We start from the raw sequence: 17,511 nt of genomic DNA on the forward strand, positions 1-17,511 counted from the left end.
AACTTCACGCTCACGTGCTGCCTTCTGGAGCCCCCAGGAGCCCACCTGTGTTTTGTGGGCAGGGTCCTGCAGCCACCTCTGTGCCACTGGCCTGCTCTGTCCAGCGCTCTGCCGGCAGGTTTACTTCTCCCTTCAAGTGGGGACAGTGCTCGCGACCTCAGGGTATTGTCAGGACCGAGCTGCCTCGGCCAGGACAACCCCAGCGCCGGGTCTGTGGTGCGGCTGGAGGCCTGGCACTTGCTCTGTGGTTCGCTCCCGCAGCTCTGCATGGAACCACACATGGCACACACGTTTGTCTCATCTGTGCAGGTGCTGGGGGTGCAGGTAGGGTGGGGCAGGCACAGCCCTGGCCTGCGGAGCTCCTGCCTGCCTGGAGGAGGCTGGCATGGACGTGCAGCAGGGAAGGGAGGCAGAGTGTCCGGGTGGCATCACCATCATTGACGAGGGCTCCAGGGGCTGGCCCTGCTGGCCAGCTGCTACGAGTGAGAGGACCCGGCCGGTGGCTGGGGGCTCACACACGGGTGGCTAGTAGTTAAGTTGATAAAAGGGACGATGGAGCAATGGAGGGGTGTCACCTGTTTGTGCCCCTCAGCCCTCAAACCATGCTGTCTGCTGCATGACAAGGGAGCCAGGCTGTGCAGACTCTTCCGCTGCCAGCTGGTGCTGTGTTGGGGGTGCTGCAGGGACAGGGGGGAGGGATGTGGTCCTCTTCCAGGTTCTGTGCCCTCTCGCCAGGCACTTGGAGACTTGGCTTCTTCACCACCCTGGGTGCCCACGAGCCAAACCTGGCCTACATGTCGGACGTGAATGGAGCACCCAGGTTTCGTTTTATTTTATTTCAGAAAAATCAGAGCAACCTTTAACAATTGGAACTTTGCATACCCCCCTCCCCCTGGATTTCCCTCTTGGGAATTTAGTCTCTCTGACCTCTTGGGCCAGCAGGCAGACGGGCCACAGGGAGTGAGGCGGGGAGCAGTGGCTCTGTTTGTCAGGCCTGCACCCCCAGTTTGCCCAGCTACTGCCCGGTGTCCTGCCTTTGCCTCGGAAGGGCAGTTCTCAAACTTCACCCACAGGGAAATTGCCCCTGGAAGCTTCTTAAAACGCGGATTCCCAGGCCCACCCGAGGATCCTGATTCAGTGAGTCTGGAGTGTATCCAGGAACCTGTTTAAGCTCCTCCCACTGAGGTGCTCTGAGACCCACCCTCCTAAAGCAGAATATCCCCAAGTGCCAAGGGTGGAAGCTGCGCTGTGGTCATGCAGGGCTGACAAGTCAGGGGCAGGTGTGGGGCCAGGGGCTCAGAGCTGTTAGGGAGGAGGGGGCTCTCCGTGGAGGCTGCTGCGTGTTCTGGGTTCCATTCCCTGCAGCCCTCCCCGAGTGTGCTCTGGTCCCTGTAATGGTCTGCAAATGCGACTGGTTTGGGCCCTGCCCCTCAGAATGGGAGTGACCTCCCCACCTTTGGACGCACTTAAGAGCCTCTTGAGTCACCTGCCCAGGAAAGCAGAGACCTGGCGGACCCCCGACCCTGCCAGCTGCACACGCCCTCCTTCTTGACGCTTTATTCTGGCTCTCTGCGACCCCTCTCTGCAGAAGGCCCTGCACCCTCACTGTCCAGCGCCTGCCTGTGGGACTCCATGAGGGGGCGCCCGAGACTACCCCTCAGAGCTCCATGCCTGCCAGGGATGGGCGGCCAGGCACGCAGGGCCCTGGGGGTCCGGGAAGCCAGCGGAGTGTGTGTTGGCCGGAGGAGTAGGGAGCTGCCTGGGAAGGGCTGCCTGTGCGCAGCAGGGGCGGGGGTGTGGCTGGAGCCTGAGCCGTCTGGGCTCCGCTCCCCCAGCACTGACCAAGTGAGCAGATGCTGTGGTAAGGGTGGGCAGCAGGGCCATTTATGAGATGGGTGGAGACGGAGAGCTTTGAAAGACCAGCCGAAGGCCACCCGCTTTGGGCTTCCCAACCCTTTTGGACGTGAGACAGGACTCAGTCTACTCCCCCACTGCTGGGCTGGTGGTGTGGGCTGTCCTGGCCACGGGCAGTGGGTGGGGAGCCCACCTGGGCAGGCTGTGGTGCCCCTGGATCTCTTCCCAGCTGCTGTTGCTGGGTGAGAGGCTGCCGTCCTCGGGATCCCTCGGGCTCCTGGCTCCCCTAGGTTCCTTCTTCCTCAGGACGGCTTCTTGGAGGCTATGGGAAGTGGACCGAGGTTAGGCAGGAGGCACGAGGGGCCCTTGTGTGTCCTCCTCTGCAGCAACACCGGGCTCTCACCCAGGCCCTCGTGGGAAGTTTCTGGGAACTCAAGAGCCCACGCTGGCAGTCAGCTTGTTCCTGAGAGCAATGGACCCTGCAGCAGGGTGGCCTGATTGGAGGGCACACCCTGGAAATTTGATGGGAGGGTGGACCCTCTCCCAGGTGTGTGAGCCTGGAATTGGTCTGGCCCTGGGGCCTCCCTTGCTGCCTTGCAGAGGTTCTGGGACATTCTGAATCAACCAAGCTCATGGGGAAACATGCTCAGAATCCCTGAGACACGGGCTGGGTTCCTCCACAGGCCTGCCCTCTGGGGCCACAAGAAAGGCTATCTGGTCCTTGAGACCCTCACAGGTGGGACCCGCTGAGATGCTGGGCCTCAGGCCTGTCTCTGATGAAGAACTAGCTCTGGCTCCGGGTCAGATGGGTCAGGATTCCATCTTGCCCAGCTTCAGGACCTTGGGCAAGTTACCTCACCTCTGAGCCTCAGTATCCCCAACTGTGGAACAGTGATAATTCATCCCTGGGCAGGGGCATCAGGACCAAAGGCAGTAATGACTGGACGCTGCCTCGAACCCCTACAAGATGCCAGGGTACTGCCCCTGGCGCTGAGCCGTGTGGCTTCCTGCCTGGCACAAGCTGGGCCCTGTTCTCACTGATCAGCACTGTGGGTGTTGGGGCATGCGGGTGCCTGCTGGGAGCCCCTGCCCCGGCGGACTTGACTCAGAGTGGAGGGTGGGGCGGACACCAGCTGCCCACCAGGTCAGCTTTCCTCAGTGTCCCCCAGGAAGTGCCATGAGATCACACGTGTGCTGGCCTCCTCCACTGCTTGCCCGCAAACACAGGCTGCGATCACCTTCCTGGCAACAATGGCGCATTGTGGCGGCCACAGCCCAGCCTGCGTCGCGGGCCTATTGGACAAGCACTAGGGTAGCACCCAGTATTAACTCAGGCGTCCAGAGGCTCTCACGGGTGCCTGGAGGCCCGGCCGGAGCTACCGTTGTGGCCAGAGTAGGAAGTGGAAGGGCATCCCGATATCCTGGTCCGGGGCCCCTGGCTCCTGCTGGCCTGGCAGGAGCCCCCAGGCACCACCCTGGGTAAACGTGAGCAGCCCCCAGCCCCCTGGAGGGAACAAACGCGCCCACACCCAGAGGGCTGCACCCTCTGCTGCTACTTTGTTTTGAAAGTGGACAGGAGGGTCCAGGAGCCCCTGCGCATGCCCAAACTGGGCCTGAGGGGGGCAGGGGTTCGGGACCGCCAGGCCTGGTGGCTGCTTTTCCCCCGTGATGACAACGGCTGTCCTGAGCTTTATCCCGCTGAGATCGCACACCAAGCCCTGGTATCGCTCTGCTTCTGGAGGGAAACAGGCTAGGGTAGAAGGGGCCAGCCCAGGGAGGAGGGAGTGCAGTCAGGGTTCTCCCTGGCCTGACCCTGGTCCTTCTCCTGGGCTGCCCTGGGAGAGGCTGCAGGGCTGGCTTCTGGGCTCCAAGTGGCCAGAAAGGTGGGCTGGGGGCACCGATGCTGCACTGGCCCACAGCCTGCTTCTGGCCCTGTGTACCTTTTCTCCACGGGTCTGGGTCCGGGTCTGAGTCCAAGGCCCGCTTCCTCTTCTGCTGCAGGCCACACGCATGCTCCTTGGCACAGAAGCACCTGTTCCCTGGTGTGCTCAATGTGGCCCCTGCCTCGGAGCTCAGGCCCTCCTGAGGGGGGTGGGGGTGTGGTCAGGGGAAGGACCCTCCCCCCAAGCCTGGGGCAGCCCTGTTGCCACAGCCCCGCCCCAGTGTGGGGCTGAGTACCCACCTCACTGTCCGAGGTGTTTGGCTCATCCAGCTGGTCCCTCTCCATCCGCTGTACCTCGGCTCTGCTGAGCTCTGCAGGACACAGGGCGTGGGTCAGGCCAGGCTGGTGGCCTGAAAGTCTAGGGGAAGCACAGGCCTCTCCAGCCTGCCTGCCTGCCTGGGACGAGTGGCAACGACTCTGCCGAAGAGGAGACTGAGGCCCAGAGGGATGGAGTAGCCTGCCCAGGCTCAAACCCAGGCCTAGTGTCTTCAGCACCATGATGGAGATCCCACCAGCTGACTTGGTCGCTGGGTGACGGGGAACTCACTACCCATCCTGGATCCCTAATTGCTAGGATGCTGCCTCTCCAGTGCTTGTGGTCAGAGACATGCCCACCCTGGGCCTCAATTCTCTGTATGTGGGAGACACCAAGCCCTGGACCCAGGGTTTGGTTGGTCAGGCCCAGGAGGCTGAGCTGACACTGACCATGGCACCCCCCTCCCCTCTGTGGTACCACTTCCTGAGTTCTCAAGACCCTGGTACTCCTCCTTACCTGGGTGGCTGTCTCCATCAGACCTTTGAGGGCAGGAGAGCAGTTTTGGCCTCCCTCTGGCCTCATTTCCCGTTCCATTTGGAGAGGGCAGGCCTGGGGGCTGCTCTGGGAGAGGATGTGGGGGGTCCTGGGGAGAAGGACGTTTTTTTAAGTGGCTTGAATTCCCTTGAGGCAATTGCCCTCCCCTCCAACCCAGCCTCGGGCACAACCCGCAGGACCCTGACTGGGGCCGAAGCCAGAGGATCAGCCACCTCCTGTCCCATGTAACGCAGGCAGCCAGGCTCACTCATTGGGAACTGGTTTGCTGCGCGGAGGAAAGGGAGTGGCCTGGATGGAGGCTGGAGGGAGTCTGGATGCTCTGAGGTGGGGCATGTGGAGGCCCGGAATGGGCTTGGTCCCTCACCTTGGAAGTCGGGGGCGCCTCCTCCTCTGGCTTTCTGGGCCCCTTGGTGCCGTTGCTGAGTCCCTGGGCTCCAGGCTGGGCAGGTGGCTCTGCTCCCTGGGGTGGCTCCGGACTGGGAGTGTGGGCAGTTGTGGGGCTGAGTGAGCCTGGCTGGCTGGCAGGCTGAAGGGCGCCGTCCCGGCCCCGGCCCCTCTCTGAGAGGTCCAGGGGCGTGTCTGGGACATGGTCCTGTGTGGCTGTGACCTCCTTGTCCCCAGGGCTGCCCGGGCCTGTGGTCTGCGGGTGCTGCCCTCTGGGCAGGGCTGCCCCAGCCGTCTCACCCTCAGGACCCTCGGAGTCAGAGCCTGCTGGCGGGGAGGGTGGCGTCTCCCCCGGCATGGGCGGGCCCCTCCGCCTGGCACCGCTGGGGCTCCCCCGTGCCCGCAGCTGCTGGGCGAGGAGCAGGCGCAGTGCGCCCTCCAGCCGCGGGTCTCGCATGCCCACCAGGGTGCCGGGCAGGCCCAGCAGGCCTGCAGGCTCCTCCCAGGCCTCCGCCTCCCCAGCCTTCAGGCCCGGGGGCAGGGGGCCACGGGGGGCTGTGGTGGGAGCCCGGGGGCTGCTGTTGGGGCTCCGGAGGTGCAGGGACAGGCGGCGGCTCAGGAGGCAGAGGCGGTCAGCCTGGAGGGGGCCCTGCAAGGACTCACGGGTCTGGGCGGAGGGCCGAGGGGCTTGTAGGAAGCTGCGGAGAGGAGAGGCCCAGGGGCCACAGTCAGCCCTCATCGGGCGGGGAAGACCAGGGCCCAGGGAGGTGAGGTGAGTGGCCCTAGTCACATACAGGTCGTGGGGAGGGGTGGGGTCCTGGGCTCCTGGCTATCGTGGGCCTGGCCAGAGCTGACCTGGGGCCTGGAGCTCTGAGGAGGGACCTGGACTCGGAGCCTCTCCCCCTTCTGGGCATCAGCTGCCCACCCAGTCACCTGGAGCACCTGCCTACCTGTGCACCTGCCACCAGCCCACACACACTCTCCTCTCAGACACTGAGAAGGGTCTCAGACCACAACAAAAGGCCTTGTGTGGGCCCTTCTGAGAGTGATTCCCGGGGTAAATCCCCATCTCCTCCCCCGACGTCCCCCCACCCCTCACTGGCCATTCGGGGATGTCTATGTGGGAACTTTGCTCTGGGCAGGCTCCCTAGGAAAGCCAAGCTGAGGAAGAGTGGAGGCTCCTGGAGGGACGACTGGAGGGACTCCCTGGGCTGCCGGCCCCTTCCCGAAAGGTGGGACCAGTGTTGGAGACTAAGCAGCTGAGGCCGCCCCTGGTGGTGGTGGTGGTGGTGGGCGGGGCCTCACCTGTCCAGGGAGAGGCTGTGCCCGCAGGGTGGGCTGGGTGGGCTGCTCCTGGTCAGTGGCAGTGGGGGTGTCCCGTTGGGGGAGCCCTGGTCAACGGAGCAGGCCCGGGATCCCGGCCGCACCACGGCGATGGTCCCGTGCAGCTGGTTGGAGATGCGCTGGGGGCTCTGCACAGGGTGGACAGGTCAGCCTGGGTGGGGCTGGCTGCTGCCCTCTGCCCTTGCTCTCTGTGTGACCTTGGGCAAGTCACCCACCCGCTCTGAGCCTCGCCTCCACCCACGTCAAATGGAGCTCAGGGGTCCCTGCCTTACATGGAGGAGGCACATGCCACGTGGGGTGGTACGTGGGGCCTGGTACACAGCAGGGTGCCCAGAGGGGAGGAGTGGGCTCAGGGTCCCTCACCCTCACCATGTCCGGGGCCCGCGGCTCTGGCAGGTTGGCACCTGGAGAGATTTTGGCCACTGGAGACTCCCTGTACCCCACCGGCCTTTCTGTGAGGGGAGAAGCAGAGAGCAGGACACCAGGGAGGTGCTCAGAGGGGCCAGCTCAACCCCTGCCAGAGGGCTCCTTGGTCCTGGGGTGCCCAGCCTCCTGGCCTCCCCCGTCCCCCGTAGCACCCTCTTCCTGTGGACCCGCACCTGCGTGGTCGTCCTCTGTCTCCTCGTGGCTTCCCAGTGGCTTCTCAGCGACAGCCTTCCCGGCGCCCAGGGAGGGGAGCAGCAGGGGGGATGGGGGGTCTGAGGTGCCCTCCCTGAACAGGGGCTTGGGCCTGTCTCCAGAGGGAAGGCAAAGATGGAGCAGGTGAGGGAGGGCGGTGCCCCCATAGATGATCAGAGAGGCCAGGGCGCCCTCTGGGGGCCAAGCGGCTGGAGCGGGAGACCCAGGGGACCAGGAAAGAGCACGGTCATTGGCCCCCACTGTGCGGCCAAGAGGGGCCGATGTCCTGATGTCCCAGTGCAGCCCAAGTGACAGGGCTGCCGTGGGAGCTGGGCACCCAGCTCTGTCTCTAGGGTGTCCATTTACTCGGGCACTGTCCCTGTGCACTAGAGAGGTCCCAAGTCCGCTCGGGGTGATGGCCTGTGGGGGTCTCCTCCCCAGCCCTGGGCGCAGGTCCTGCAGGGGCTCTGCCCCCTCCCGTCGTGCTGCGTGCCCAGTGCCCCGTGGACATGCCGGGTGCCTGCTGTGAGTGGGGTGTTGGAGACTGAGGGTGTCAGGCCCTGGCCCCCCACTCACCCTGGACCCCGCAGCTGCTTCACCTCCTCCTTCAAGGTGTCGTTTTCCTCCTGCAGCCGGGTCAGCTCATTGGCTGTGGGGAGGCACTGATTAGGAAGGACTGCGGGAGGGTAAGCAGGGTGGGGGGGTCCTCACTGCACCTGGGGCCCCCTCCTTTCCTATCCTCAGCTGTGACTCCAGCACTGGGCTCAGGGCCTGGCATACAGCAGGTGCCCCATAGATGCTTGCTGCCTGAGTGGGTGCGTGGTTGGATGTTAAGTAAACAGAACCAGCCTGAAGGGTGTGGAAAGTGACAGGGAACCCCTTGTCTCTGGGAGCCCCCCTACCAAGGGAAAGGGGCTCGTCCTCATTGGCAGGACCGGTGGGACCTCAGGGCTCTGTGGGACCCTCCTCATCACAGGAAGTGGGGAGCTGAGGCCCTGAGAAGCAGGGATGCCCTGGCTTGGGTGACTGATGAGCAGAGGGCACGTGGGGCCAGCGGGGGGCTTGGCACCGTTTGTCTGTGAGTTGGGGTGGGGATGTCCTCCTGACGCGCGGGCTAGGATCGCCTCCTCCCCTTTCCTGGAGACCCCTGTCTAGCTGAGCAGGCCCTGGGGGTCACTGGCCCCTGCAGGAGAGGACGCCCAGGGGCGGGGCTCACTGAGGAGGAAGACGTGCTGCAGGTTCTGGAGGAGGGAGTTCTCGAACTCCTGCTGCTTCTTCCTGGCCAGCTCCTGGGTGACCATGCAGCGGTCGCACAGGCCAGCCCGCAGCCTGCAGGGGCGAGTGGGCAAGAGGCTGTTAGGAGGAGGGAGACTGAGGCCCACAGAGGGGCTGGGACCCTCACCGCCCTGCTCCCAGGACATGCCCTGCCTTCCCCAGGAGCTGGTCCTTGGAAGCCCTGCCCCATCCCCTACCCCGCGGGCTAAGCATGCCACATGCTCTTGAGTTTGGGAAGGAACCTTAAAAGTGCAATTGGCTCAATCTGAGAAGTCCCGCGGCGGAGCCTGCCTGGAGTAGCTCCCCCCAGAGCCTCTCAAACTCAGGCTCCCTCCTCAGAGTGACTTCTCCCTGTCCTCGTTGTCCCTCCAGCCCCCGCAACCCCCATGAGCAAGGCCGTTGGCTGCCCCGGCCCGACCTGTTCTCCAGCACCCGCAGGTTCTCCTTCAGGGCCTTCTGCTGCTCCCTGAGCTGATGGTTCTTGGCGCAGAGCTCCTCCACCCTCTGGGCGTCCCTGTGGGGGGACGACCCGAGGACGGGGTTCTGCTCTGCCTGGGGAGCCCCATGCTGCCCTTGCCCCTCCAGCCTCTCCCACCGCCACAGGCGTCGGTCCTGGGTTGGGCCCCAGTGCAGGACCTCCTTGAGAAGTGAGGCCTTACAAGGGCAATGCTTAACCCAGCACGGGATTCGGGGGCACCTTGGGGACTCTGTCTCATCCATGTGACACTTGCAGAGCTAAAAAACGACTGCAGCCTCGTCTGTGAAACAGGGACATGAGATGGACCATGCCCTGCGGGTCTCCAGGACGCTTGAGGAACGTTCCTAGTGATAATTATTGGTACTGGAGGTTCCCTGTGTGGACGAGGCTCCCCCAGCCCCCGGAGGGCCCCTGCTCACTCTGGTGGGTTTGGAGGTTCCAGTCCCGCCTCCACCAGCTACTAGAGGCACAACCTTGGACCAGTGACTCTCCACCACCCCTGCCCCGAACCTCGGTTTCCCCTTCTGCATCGGGATGTTCGCCGTGCTGGCGCCCTGGGGCTGTGAGGGGCAGTGAGTGCTGGGTTGTCTCCCCATCTCCCTTCTCCCCTGGTTCCCTCTGGGCCAGGGCCCCGTCCTCACTCACCGGCACCTCTCTGAGTTCAGCTCCAGAAGCTTGTTCTGCAGGCCTGGAGGACCAAGGAAAGGGCCAGGGGGTCAGGCCCAGCCATGCTGCCCTCCCTGGGGTCTCTGGCTCTGGTGTCTGTCTGGAGACTGGGAGGAACCCTGATGCTGGCAGTGACCAGTTACCTGGCCAGGTCCTGAGAGGGGTGTTTCTGGGGGGTGCCTCCAGGGTTGAAATAAAATGGGCCCTTGGGGAGACCCCAGCAGACCCCTTCCTTCCCACCTCACTGTGTCTGCTGTGGCCCTAGGCTAGCCCAAGCAGGCTCCACCCCTCTGGGTCTCTGGGGAGGTGACCCAGGTCCTTTGGGCCTTCAGGGGTGTGTTTGAGAGCTCCCAGAAAATTCTGGCTGCGGCACTGGCGCGAGGGGGCTGGGGTGGCTGCAGCCCTGTTGCTGGTGGGGGATTGGACAGACGTGCAGGACGGGGCAGACCTCAGCCTGGGTGTCCTGCAGGGAAGCAGAGGGATTGCAACTTAACCCCCCGGAACACTCCAGACAGGCCTCCAGAGCCATGAGAGCCCGCTTCTGCGAGTGGGCCACTTCCCTTCTGGGGGACGCGGAGGCCCACACCCCGCGGTAAGGCCCGTCTTGGCCCGAGCTTCTCAGCTCTCTGCAGCTGGGCTGGCTTAGTTTTGCCCTGACGCGAGCTGACTGTTCGGGGACCACCCCTCCAGGGCCACACCCGGGGGTGCTGGTCTGAGGCCGGGCGCCTGGCCACTTTGCAGCTCTGGGCTCTGGGCCAGGACTCCCCCCCGGGCCTGGAAGGCAAGGTCCCCAGGTTTGGCCAGAAAGAATTGGAGGCAAGGTGAAGGAGCCCCCGGCCAGGTCTGAGCCTCAGCCTGCTGTCTGGGAGCCACTGTCCGGGTGTGGGCTGGCCGTGCCCCCACGGCGCTCACCCATGACCTCATTCTCGTGGATGTCTTTCAGCCTGTTTAGTGACTCCGTGAAGCTCTCCATGGCTCCCCACAGCCCTGGCCCGGGCCCCTCTGTGCTCAAGCTTCAGGGACGGCCGCTCAGCCTCTACTGCCCCTCTGCTTCCAGCCTGTGGAGCAGGAAGAGGGGAGATGGTCACATGGGCTCGGGAAGGGCCTGTGAGTGCAGGGGCCACTGCCCAGAGAGCAGGTGAGTGCTGTCCCGTCCTGTGGGCCACCCCCTGCCACCCCACTGGGTCATGTCCACACCTGAGGAGGCACGTAGAGGGGTGGGACATTCTCACTGAATCTCAACCCCTAATCCAGTCCTCACCACAAGGCAGACGCCTAAAGCCCCAGCTCCAGCTTGGTGCCCGGCCACAGCAGGATGTGCTGCATGTCGATGGGGCTGCGGACTGGATGACCAGGCCCACCCACAGCCGGCGGGTCTGCCGGCCACAGCACGTCGCCCAGCAGAAACCACTCAGTGGGGCATGGGTGCCCGCAGCAGCGTGATGACCCTGTGGGGCCGGCCAGGTGCTTCCCCTCCATGAGCTGGTGACCGTGGGCTCTGCGCTGGCGGAAGCCCACCCAGCCACCCCTCGTGGCCTGGGCCCTTTTTCCTGTCTGTTCCACTTCCATGAGGTTTTTGCTAAAACTCAGGGGTGCAGGGTTGAGAGCCCAGGCTGGGAGCTGGACAAACCTTGCCTGCTGTGTGACCGCGGCGCGCTCTGGCCCATCTGAACTGCCCTTTCCCCCGAGTGCACGTGCCCTGCACATGGTGCATGTGCGCTGCATGTGTGTTGGGTGCTGAGGCCCCTGGCGCCTTCTCCCTGTGCCCGTCTCGCATCTGAGTGACTGTGGATGTTGATTCTGACACCGGCCTGCATTTCTTGAGGCTGTACCAGCCCCACTCCCCTGTCCCATGCCCACCCCAGGGACTGCCTGCCCCTACCCCAGCCCTGCTGTACGAGGAAGGGGACCCGTGCTCTGGGTGTCAGTTTAGCTCCCAAGTCCCACAAAGAACAGAGAGGGTCCCACCCTGGCCCCCATGGGTCCAAGGCCCATTGTCTTCCCCTTTGGGTCTCACTTCCAGGACAGGGTGAGGCGGCCCCCTGGTCCCCCCTTGTTTGCCACCCAAGGAGCTCTGGGATGTGCTGGACCCTGCAAATGAGCAGCTGGGCTCCTGGAACCCCATGCTGATCGGTCAGCAGCAACTGCCTTCTACGTAAGCCCAGAATCTCACCCTTCCCTCCTTCACTGTGTCTGGCCAGGGCCAAGCCACCACTGGATGGTGGCCTGGGCCACTGCAATGGCCTCCCTGCCTCCACCTTGCCCCCCAGGATGCACTCTGCACAAGCCCTGGAAACCTCTGCTCAAAGCTCTTTGTGGTCCCACTGTCCCTGGCCATGCCAGAGTCCTCCCCAAGGCACACAGGAGACAGAGTGTGGTCTCAGTTGCATTTCAAAGTTTGCCCTGAAGACCGGCACAGGAGGGCTCGCAGCAACAGCCCCCCAGCTGGACACCCTTAAGTGTCTCCTGGCGCACATCCTGCGGTGGAACGATGACACTGCCCGTGGGTGACGCTGCACAGGGGGAGTCAGAACCAAAAGCCAACTGCCTGCAGGATTCACACATGGAGCACAACCACTCTGGGCTCTCGGATGTACGGTTGGTGGGCGCCCTGAGGGGTAGGCCGGGGGGCATCTCTAACTGAAGGGAGCAGCCCCAAGTGGAGCCAGGGGCCAGGGAGCAAGGCTCTGGAGCTGCCCGAGGGGAGACTTGACAGTGGAGGCCGGCTCTCAGCCTGGCCTTTGAACCCCGGGTCAGGTGTCAGAGCACTGGAGAAGCTTCAACTTTCAGATGCGAGGCTGGGCCCAGCTGGAGGACAGAGCACAGTCCTGTGTCCCGCGGTGGCCGTGGGGCCCGGCTGAGCAGGGCCAACGGGTGTGCTGGAGGAAGGAAGGTGGGGCTCCTCAAACTCATTTTAGACCCGCCTGGCCTCCAGGGCACTCCTGTGCGATGGCTGGGGGATGGGGGTGCCTGCTTGCCAGCCCCATGTCAGGGCAGGGGTGTGGTGAGGGCTCTGGGAATGAGGGAAGCTTGGGAGGGTCTCCATCGCAAGGCTGGGGGGCCAGAGCTCACCTAATGAGGGATGCCCTTGGAGGTTAGGGGACAGGATGCTGAATTCTGGAGGCTGGGGGCGACCAGGGCTCCAACGGGGTGGACGTGATAATCCCGGCCCTGCCTCCGGAGCCCTTCTGACTCCGACCACACTGCACGGAGCCCACTTTCCAGCTGGGGAAATTGAGGCCCAGAGATCAACTCGCGCTCCTCGGCCGTCCAGTGGGAAGTGGGAGTGAGTTGGGGTTTGAGCTGACTCCAAGATGGAGGCTGCTGCACCCCCGCCCGGTGAGGGCCAGGGACATGCTCCCCGGCCGCCCTGCTGCGCCGCCCTGCTGGTCTTCATCTTGCACCAGGGCTCCTGGGAGGTAAGGCTGGGAGCAGGGCCTCCGTGCTTGAGGCCCCTGGCAGGCCGGGGGAGGGTGGCCAGGGCAGGGCTGAGCAGCTGCTCCTGAAATTCCACCCAGACCCGCCTGACAGGCAGCCCTTCCCCGCCAGGGCCTGTGCCTGCCCGGGGCCACGGGCTGGGCCAGCGCCCGAGAGGGGCCTGAGGGAGGCCGGCCTCATCCCTGAGGATACCACTGAGGGTTTGGGGGGGTTGGTGGGGCCCAGAACACCCTCCTCTGTCCCCCATGCCCTATGCTCCTCTCTCTGTCCTAAACCGCCCAAAGGCCCCGCCTGGCTGTTCCTTTCAGGCCTCTGCACACTGAGCAGATGTGCTGGTGGCTGGGGACAGAGCTGGAATGAATGCATCCTGCTGGGAGGACCAGGGCCATCTAGCCTCTCGGGAACGGTGCCATGGGGATGGTGTGACTTCCCTGGGCGGGCAGGTGACAGAAGTGCATTTGGCTGAGGCAGAGTGGACAGAATCAGTCTCCTGGGGCAGCCTCCAGTTCCAGCCTCCACCCTTGGAGTGTGCGGAGGGTCCCAGGAAGCGGTGGGAGACGGAGGGAGCCAGATCCCCACCTGAGGCAGAGCCTGCAAGCTCTCGTGCTTCGGGGAGGAACGTGGTGGCCGTGGGTGGGAAGAACCCAGGCTGTGAAAGTGCATACGGCCTCCTGCTGGGGGTCAGCGGGCCAGCTCCCCTGCAGACCTGCTCTGTGTTTGCCGGGTGTGCTGGGGCTGCGTTGAGGGGCTGGGGGCTCAGGGGTTTCAAGGCAGGTGGACTCTCCCCCAGGGCTGGGCGCTTCCAGGCACGGACACCAGGGCCAGGGGGAGGCTGTAGTGTTGCTGGGATGAGGGTGGGGGTCTGGGCTGCTGCCTCTGGACCTGGGGGGCCTGCACACAGGAGAAGGTGGCCTGAGTCACCTGCTGGGGTGGGGGGCGGGCAGAGGCCTGAGCTCTGCTCCTTTGGGCCCCCAGATCGGCCCAGGGGTACTCTGGCCTTTTCTCTCTATGCCCAGGCTGGAAGGTCTCTACTGGGGCTGAGACCCCTGGAAGGAGCAGGTGGGAGGGAAGGGCAGGTGGGTCAGCCATGCCAATGACTCTGCCCGTCTGCCACTCACACTGGGCACAGGGTCAGCCTGGGCGGAGGGTCCCGTCCTGCCTTCACCCTCAGCTTGTCTTGGACAAGTGCCCTACCCCTCTGAGCCAGTCTCCTCAGCTAAGGAGTACTGTCCCCTTGTATCAGGTTGTCGTGAGCCTCCTACTGAGCAACGTGCGTCCAGGTGACCTATGTTCTAGTGACACAGGTCTAGGCAAGGCGTGTCCAGGCAACACGCACTCAGCTCTGAGCCCGGCGAGTGGCAGCCAACTTCAGATGCAGACCCTGCAGCCCCCGCCTGCTGCCCCCCCAGCACCTCCCTCACAGGCATCCCCTAGGAGGCTAGCAGTGCTGCGCTCCAGAGACCCTCCTCTTGGACAAGTCCAAGTCCCATTGCCACAGAGGCCCTTCGCAGGAGGATAGGAACGCCCTGCACCCCAAGGTCAGGGCAGAGGCTCAGGCTCCAACAGCACTGGCACACCTCCCTCTCCAAGTGGCCACGGCAGCCCCCATGTTACAGATGAGGGATCTGAGGCTCAGAGTGACGGCACCTGTCCACGGTGCGGTCTCCTAGTGACTTCCTGGGTCAGTTTAGGTGGCAGGTCCCATCCAGAGAGGGACTGCCAGGACGATTTCTATCATGTTGACTCATGACGCATGTGCACACACGTGTGACGCCCACACTCACCCATGCAGACACAACGGTATCCTAACACCATCCTAACACACGCGAGTGCACATCCCCACAGAGACGCCGCGCACGGGGCTGCCACCCTCAGCCACCTCCCCCGACGCGCACATAGCTCAGCAGGGGCGCGGGGAAAGCTGTACACGCCTGTGTGCATGCACACATGCACAGAGGAACAAGGCGGGTGCGCGCTCGCTCAGTTCCACAGGCTGAGGTGTCGCTTGGTGGCTCAAGTAACAGCGGTCCCTGCAACCTGACTCCTTAGGGATGGGCCGGGCCCCCACCCCTGCCCTGTGCCCTCCGGGCCTTCACTGGCTACCTCCCTGAGGCCTGGCAGGGTAGGGGGAAGGCTGAGCAGGACCCGGGTCTCCCAGGAGCCATCTGTCACTGCCTCCCCAGGGACACCGAGTCGAGGGCAGCTGAGTGTTCCATGGGGCTCAGCACTGAGCTGTGGCCAGCTGCACTACGTACAACCCCTCCCTCCCATGGCTGCACCCCCTTTGCCCCGTGAGGATCTAGGCAGGGGGGCAGGATGAAGTGTCTGGCCACCAGCCCCTTCCTGGTGCCCCCAGACCCTCCCTAGACCATGGGGACTTCCTGGCACAGCTGTGCCAGACTCAGCCTCAGCTCTGTACAAGCCCCTCAGCCCAAGAAGCCCCCACTCGGCCCCCTGGACCAGATGCCCCAGAGCAGGTGGCTGTGCCCCCGTGCCAGCCCCGCCGCCAGCCCCGCCTCCTACCCAGCGAACAGGGGCTGTGCCTCCTGCCTCCACCTGCGCTGCGAGCACCCCCACGAGGACCCCAGCTCCCACCCTCCCCTCCACCCTGACTGCTGCAGCTGCTGGCCCGGCCAGCGGTCCCCCAGGTACTCACGTGGCCCCTGGTCCTCATCGACCTCCGGGGACCTCCGCTGGATCCGGAAGGCTCCCGCCTGAGAGATAGAAGCCAGCCCTGTGAACTTGCTTTGGAACAAGACATAATTTTGGCCAAACCCGCTTGACAGGTTTTTGATTCCCCGACCAAGAGCAGAAAGGAGGCAGAGAGTGCCCAAAGCCACCCGACGGGTTCTGCCATCGCACAGAAAGTGGCAAAACGGGTCGGGTCTGAGCCCTCATAGAGATGGGGTTGTTTCCCTGTAATTACCCTGTGCCTCTGGCCGGAGCAGCCAGTTAACAAGGAGAATCCAGGCTCAGACATGGACATGAGGGGCAGGGCAGTGGGGGCGCGTGGGGTGGGCAGGAGGGGGCGCGTTCACTGGTCTGGTCGCCACTCTAGGGCAGAGGAGGGCGGCAGGGCTCCTCGGCCTGGGGTGTGGCCTCCTGCCTCTCACCCTGGCTCACTGCAGGCTGACCGTTCTGGCCTCAGTTTCCTTGTCTGCAAATTGGGGATAATGAGCACAGGCTTGTCCCCATCAGAGCTCAGGAGAGGGAAATCCAGAAGTGAGGTTCGAAGTGGCCCCGTGGGTCTGGGGGCCCCTGCCCAGCACCGCCCCCTCCTCCCCGCACCACCCTCTCCAGAGGAGAGCAGGCAGGTGGGTGGGCCTCCCTGGGTCGCAGGGCAGGCTAGGGGTGTCCTGTGGGGCCGGGCCCAGGGGGCGCTGTCAAGGGCAGGGGAGGAGCCGGGCATTGTGGTTTTCCGTGTTTGTTCTCTGCACAGCAACACTGTGGCCTCACTCATGCAGAAAAGAGCTGGCCTCTGAGGGCTGTGGGCACCCCACACCCTGCCCCCTGCATCCCCTGTCCCCCAGCCCTCCTCTTTTCCCTCCACAAGTCCCCCACCCTGTGCTCCCCTGCCCCGACTGGCCCCCAGCCCCTCACCCTGACCCCCCTCAAGCTCCCCATCCTCAGCTCTGCACAGGAGCTCTGCCCCAAGGTCACCCGAGTGAACCCCAGGGAGTGCTCTGGGCTCAGTGGGGAGGAGCCGGGCTCCAGGCCAGCAGCCCTGGTGAAACCCCTACCGGCCACTGCTGGCAGGCCCTGGCTCTCAGGGGAGTAGTGGTCAGCCAGGCACCCCCAAGTTCCAGCCAGGCCCCGGAGCTTGTGGATGCCTTCCGGCTGGGCCCTTTGTGAGCGATGTCTGGCGCTGCGGGCCGTCCGTGCGGGCACTGCCTGAGGGAGCGGACGTGGTGCGTGTGGGCGCACCTGGTGTGCGGGGACCGCATGTGCACACGTGTGCCTGTATGCGCTCTCCCCTTGGCTTGTGTGCTTGTGTTCGGTATGTTCTTGTCGTGTGGCTGGTGCACATGTGACCCCTGAGGAGGGCAGACGTGGGAGCAGTGCCAGACCCTCCCTGCAGCTGGGCTGGCCCTCAAACTGGCCAGAGTCAGCCTAACTCCCTTCACCTCAGCCAGGCTTGAATCCTGATGCTGCCCCCTGAGAGCTGGGCCACCTCGGGCCAGTGACCCAATCTCTCTGAGCCAGGACTTCATCTGCAAATTTGGCTTTATAATGGTGGCTGGGCCAGGGTCACCCCAGCAGGTGCTCACGTCTCTGGTCAGCGGACGTGGCAGGGGCTCTGACTGGACGATGTTAGTAGTGAACAAAAGCGCTAGGTTTCCTAAAGGTGCACTCACAGTTGCCGCACAAGCCAGGGACCCGAGGTGCTCACAGCTCTGGCTCCATCCCTGCCCAGTCGTCGTCAGTCTGCGGCCGCCCATGGCACCGGCACCGGCACCGGCACCCGTCAGGAGGAGCAGACCTCTGAGCGCCAGGACGCCGTGAGCATCAGGCATCCTGCCGGCTGAGGGCGGCCGCACAGCAGATGGAGAGGGCCGCAGTCCTGCTCCGCCGCCAGGAGCCCAGGAAGGCACGCCTGGCCCACAGCAGCCAGAGGCAGTCAGAGGCTGCCCGGGCCCAGGGTTGGAGCGGACACACCGGCAGCAGAGTCCTTCTGGGCCGGCGGAGAGCCCTGTCCGCTGG

The 17,511-nt window shown here is 64.5% G+C and overlaps 1 protein-coding gene across 2 annotated transcripts; it reads right to left on the minus strand.

The window, feature by feature from the left end:
* Positions 1-808: 808 nt before the first annotated feature.
* On the minus strand, positions 809-15,620 carry RBBP8NL (RBBP8 N-terminal like). 2 transcript variants are annotated; one of them, XM_032461529.1, is made up of 14 exons: positions 15,467-15,620; positions 10,285-10,430; positions 9,352-9,394; positions 8,647-8,742; positions 8,170-8,282; positions 7,530-7,602; positions 6,935-7,065; positions 6,705-6,787; positions 6,297-6,463; positions 4,972-5,689; positions 4,569-4,695; positions 4,037-4,107; positions 3,795-3,936; positions 809-2,176 (listed from the first exon to the last, which is right to left on the minus strand). In XM_032461529.1, the coding sequence occupies exons 2-14, from the start codon at positions 10,343-10,345 to the stop codon at positions 2,157-2,159; spliced, it is 1,845 nt and encodes a 614-aa protein (XP_032317420.1). In that variant the 5' UTR covers positions 10,346-10,430; positions 15,467-15,620; the 3' UTR covers positions 809-2,156. The 2 variants fall into 2 exon arrangements, with proteins under 2 accessions (XP_032317420.1, XP_032317419.1); XM_032461528.1 differs by having other exon boundaries at positions 6,699-6,787.
* Between the last annotated feature and the right edge of the window lie 1,891 nt (positions 15,621-17,511).

Source organism: Camelus ferus, chromosome 19, assembly GCF_009834535.1.
Source record: "Camelus ferus isolate YT-003-E chromosome 19, BCGSAC_Cfer_1.0, whole genome shotgun sequence".
Lineage (NCBI taxonomy): Eukaryota > Metazoa > Chordata > Mammalia > Artiodactyla > Camelidae > Camelus > Camelus ferus.

Excerpts from the sequence above, each read along its gene's own strand:
- RBBP8NL (XM_032461528.1), bottom strand. The coding sequence starts at position 10,345 with ATGGAGAGCTTCACGGAGTCACTAAACAGGCTGAAAGACATCCACGAG. Across the intron at positions 5,690-6,296 it reads CACAGCCTCTCCCTGGACAG|CTTCCTACAAGCCCCTCGGC; the intron begins GTGAGGCCCCGC and ends TCCTCTCCGCAG. Across the intron at positions 4,696-4,971 it reads AGGCGCCCCCGACTTCCAAG|GACCCCCCACATCCTCTCCC; the intron begins GTGAGGGACCAA and ends CCTTCTCCCCAG.